Here is a 3,172-nt window from a genome sequence, read left to right as displayed (position 1 = left end):
TATATATATATTTAGAAATCTACCATAAACTTTATAAGACAATTTATATCATACCGATTTTATATAATTTTCATGAATAAAATTTTGAGCAAAATTACGTAAATGTTTTGAAAAAAGAAAACTCATGTTATGTTTGGTAAACAAAAGTTCTCATGCTATATTTTGTTAATATGAATCTAATTTTGTATACAAATAAGATTTCTCATATTATTTTCTATTGCTATGATTTGTCAATTTTCACATAAATGAATTTGATATCAATATTCTGCACCTACCCTGTCTATGAAAAAGACATGGAACAAACTATTATTAGCCTAATTAAACATATGGCATAATAAGATATCCCATTTAATTTGTAGAATCGATTTTTCATTAGCAACCACTCGTAGATCATGTTATTCATTTCTGTTGTAGCTATGTGATGAATTTTCTTTGTGCAAATGTCCAATTTTTATGGGGGCTCAAAATGAATAATATATACTGAATGAGAAATTAAAAAAATAGCTTCAACTGGATTTTTGCGTAAATTACTTGTAAACGAAAAGGGCAAAAAGTAAGTTCTCTGATATTATTTCCCTTAAATTTATTTATATTATTAATATATAATACAAAGAAAATGACATGATAACCATCCATAGTAAATGAATGGTCATTTATCATGCATTTATTCATGTTTTATTTGGGTTTCCTACCTGGGTTTTGATGTCCATTTTGAAATTTGACTACAAATAGGGAGTCCTTATTGAAGGGGATTTCATACCCAGGTTTCGAACCTCTAATTGAGGATAAAGGATTATGTACCACTTCACTGTTTGGTGGTATACATTTATTCATACGTCCAACAATAGCTATTACTTACTAAACCACACAACATAATATATAAGTAGACATCGTAAATATTCTTCAGATATTTTTTAGTAATTAATTAGATCAGAGAAGTCTTTTGGTTCCGGAAAGTCCTCCGAGTCATGAAAGTCCTCCTACGACTCCTCCCACTACTGGAAGTCCTCCTACGATTCCTCCAATTCCTGGAAGTCCTCCTACGTCTCCTCCGATTCCTGGAAGTCCTCCTCCTCCTCCTCCAATTCCTGGAAGTCCTCCTCCTCCGACTGGAAGTCCTAAAAATTTCGCGTCATTTACCTCACTTGTCGTTCCTGCTCCAGTAATCATATACACAATCAGTCCAATTTTAAAATGAACTAAATCAGGGGCTCAGGATGATCTAAGTTACTAAAAGGATGGCCATTCACCTACCCAATTATTTCGGTATGCCATACTTTCATGGGTAGATTTTACAATTTTTAGATGAACATAATTTAAACGGATCAAGATATGCTAAATTACTAAAAGGCCAATGAACCCACCCAAACTTGTGTCATTGTGGAAATTAAACCTTTGAAATATACTAAGCACTTATATTATGTCATATAATTAGGAAATCGAGTATAGATTCTTTAATTTATTTATTTTTAAAAAAAAGTATTACTACTCAACTTAGTTAACGATTCAAAATATTTAGAAAATAAAAAAAATGATTTGAATTTTGAAACAGTGACACCTTAATATAAAATGCGGTGGAAAGAGCAAACCTTTTTCCAAGGAAGTGATGGATCTCTGAACCAACTTCCTAGCTGCAACCTCTGATGTTATCACAAGCAAAATAGCCAAAACAATTAGTAAAAATGCCTTCAATCCCATTTTTTAGTTTTGCTTAAATATAACTATTACTTGAATTATGATAATTGTATGAAACTAATGAACATTTTGCCTCTATTTATAGTACTGATCATTTGAACTTCTTGTGAGTTAAAATTGAAAAGTTGCATCGTTAGATTATGTATGTACCAGACTAGTTATTAGTTAAGTTGGCAGATTATATATTAGACTAGTTATATATTAAATTTTCCTAATTATATTTATATGGCAAATTATAATTATATAATTATATTTGGTTGAGAATTAGTTATATTCAAAATGTTATAATCGTCTTGAATTATCGAGCTTCTTTATAACATTATCATTATTCACAATTCAGATAATATTTTAAAACTATTATAGCACAATGTTATTATAAAAAACATATAATACAACATAACATGAAAAACTGATTCCAATTTAGTTTATGATACGTACTAAAATACTAAAGTAGTAAATCATAACTGAATAATAGGAGTAAATTAAATTTCAACCGACTTAGTGAAAGTAACTAAAGTCACTTACATACCTTATTTTTACATCAATAAATTCACCTTATTACTAAAAAATAATTTTAACCGGAAAATGGATTTTCTTTACTATTTTTCAGAATATTGAACCAATTATATTTTTAAAGATACCAATTCATTTTTATTAACTGTTAACTATTTTTTAATACAATTTTACACATAAATTACATCCACATCAAAAGTACTAAATTTAGATAAATCTAGTACTGCGTCCTCCCCTGTCTATGAGAAAGACGTGGAACAAACTTTTATTAGACTAAATTAAACATATGGTACATAACATACTTTTCAAAATTTATTTGGTAAAATCTGAGTTTATGAAGGAACCAACAAATATCCGTCGATTATTTTAGTGTCAAAATTCGGGAAAATTCTTGTTACTATCGGGAAATTTATTGTTTCATGAACGGATAGATCCAACCTGTTTTGTTTTTTTTTTTTTTAAATAAAGAATAATATTTAGAAAACCAGTTTTCTTGGTTAAAACTCTGGTTAACTCATTAAAAATAATTGATTGATCGATAAACTGGCTGGTGCAGTCAACAATTTTATTTTAAAGAATTATAAATTTCATAAAATAATTGGTTGATAATTACTTGTAATAAGTTTTCTGATATTATTTAATTATTATTTATATAAAGAAACACGATATGATAATCATTCGTCCATAGTAAACGAATGCCATACATTTATTCACTTTTTTTCTATCTGGTGTTTGATATCCGTATTAGAGTCCAAATTATTCGAATTCATATAGATAAAGTTACACATTGAATGTAAAGTGCTTCCTATCAAAGGTGATTACATGCATATCCATGTCTGAAACATCTAATTAAGAATAAAAAATTACTTATCACTCCAACACAACCTTTTGTGGTATACATTTATTCATACTTTCAACAACAAAACTATTACCTATTAAAACACTATATATATATATATATATA

The 3,172-nt window shown here is 28.0% G+C and overlaps 1 protein-coding gene across 1 annotated transcript; it reads right to left on the bottom strand.

Annotated features, from left to right (window-relative positions):
* Positions 1-603: 603 nt before the first annotated feature.
* On the bottom strand, positions 604-1,736 carry LOC102595042 (shematrin-like protein 2). The gene is made up of 2 exons (XM_006358715.2): positions 1,590-1,736; positions 604-1,154 (listed from the first exon to the last, which is right to left on the bottom strand). The coding sequence occupies exons 1-2, from the start codon at positions 1,696-1,698 to the stop codon at positions 967-969; spliced, it is 297 nt and encodes a 98-aa protein (XP_006358777.1). The 5' UTR covers positions 1,699-1,736; the 3' UTR covers positions 604-966.
* Positions 1,737-3,172: the final 1,436 nt, after the last annotated feature.

This window comes from Solanum tuberosum, unplaced genomic scaffold, assembly GCF_000226075.1.
Source record: "Solanum tuberosum cultivar DM 1-3 516 R44 unplaced genomic scaffold, SolTub_3.0 scf00280, whole genome shotgun sequence".
Taxonomy (NCBI): Eukaryota; Viridiplantae; Streptophyta; class Magnoliopsida; order Solanales; family Solanaceae; genus Solanum; species Solanum tuberosum.
This window is presented reverse-complemented; position numbering and strand designations above follow the sequence as displayed.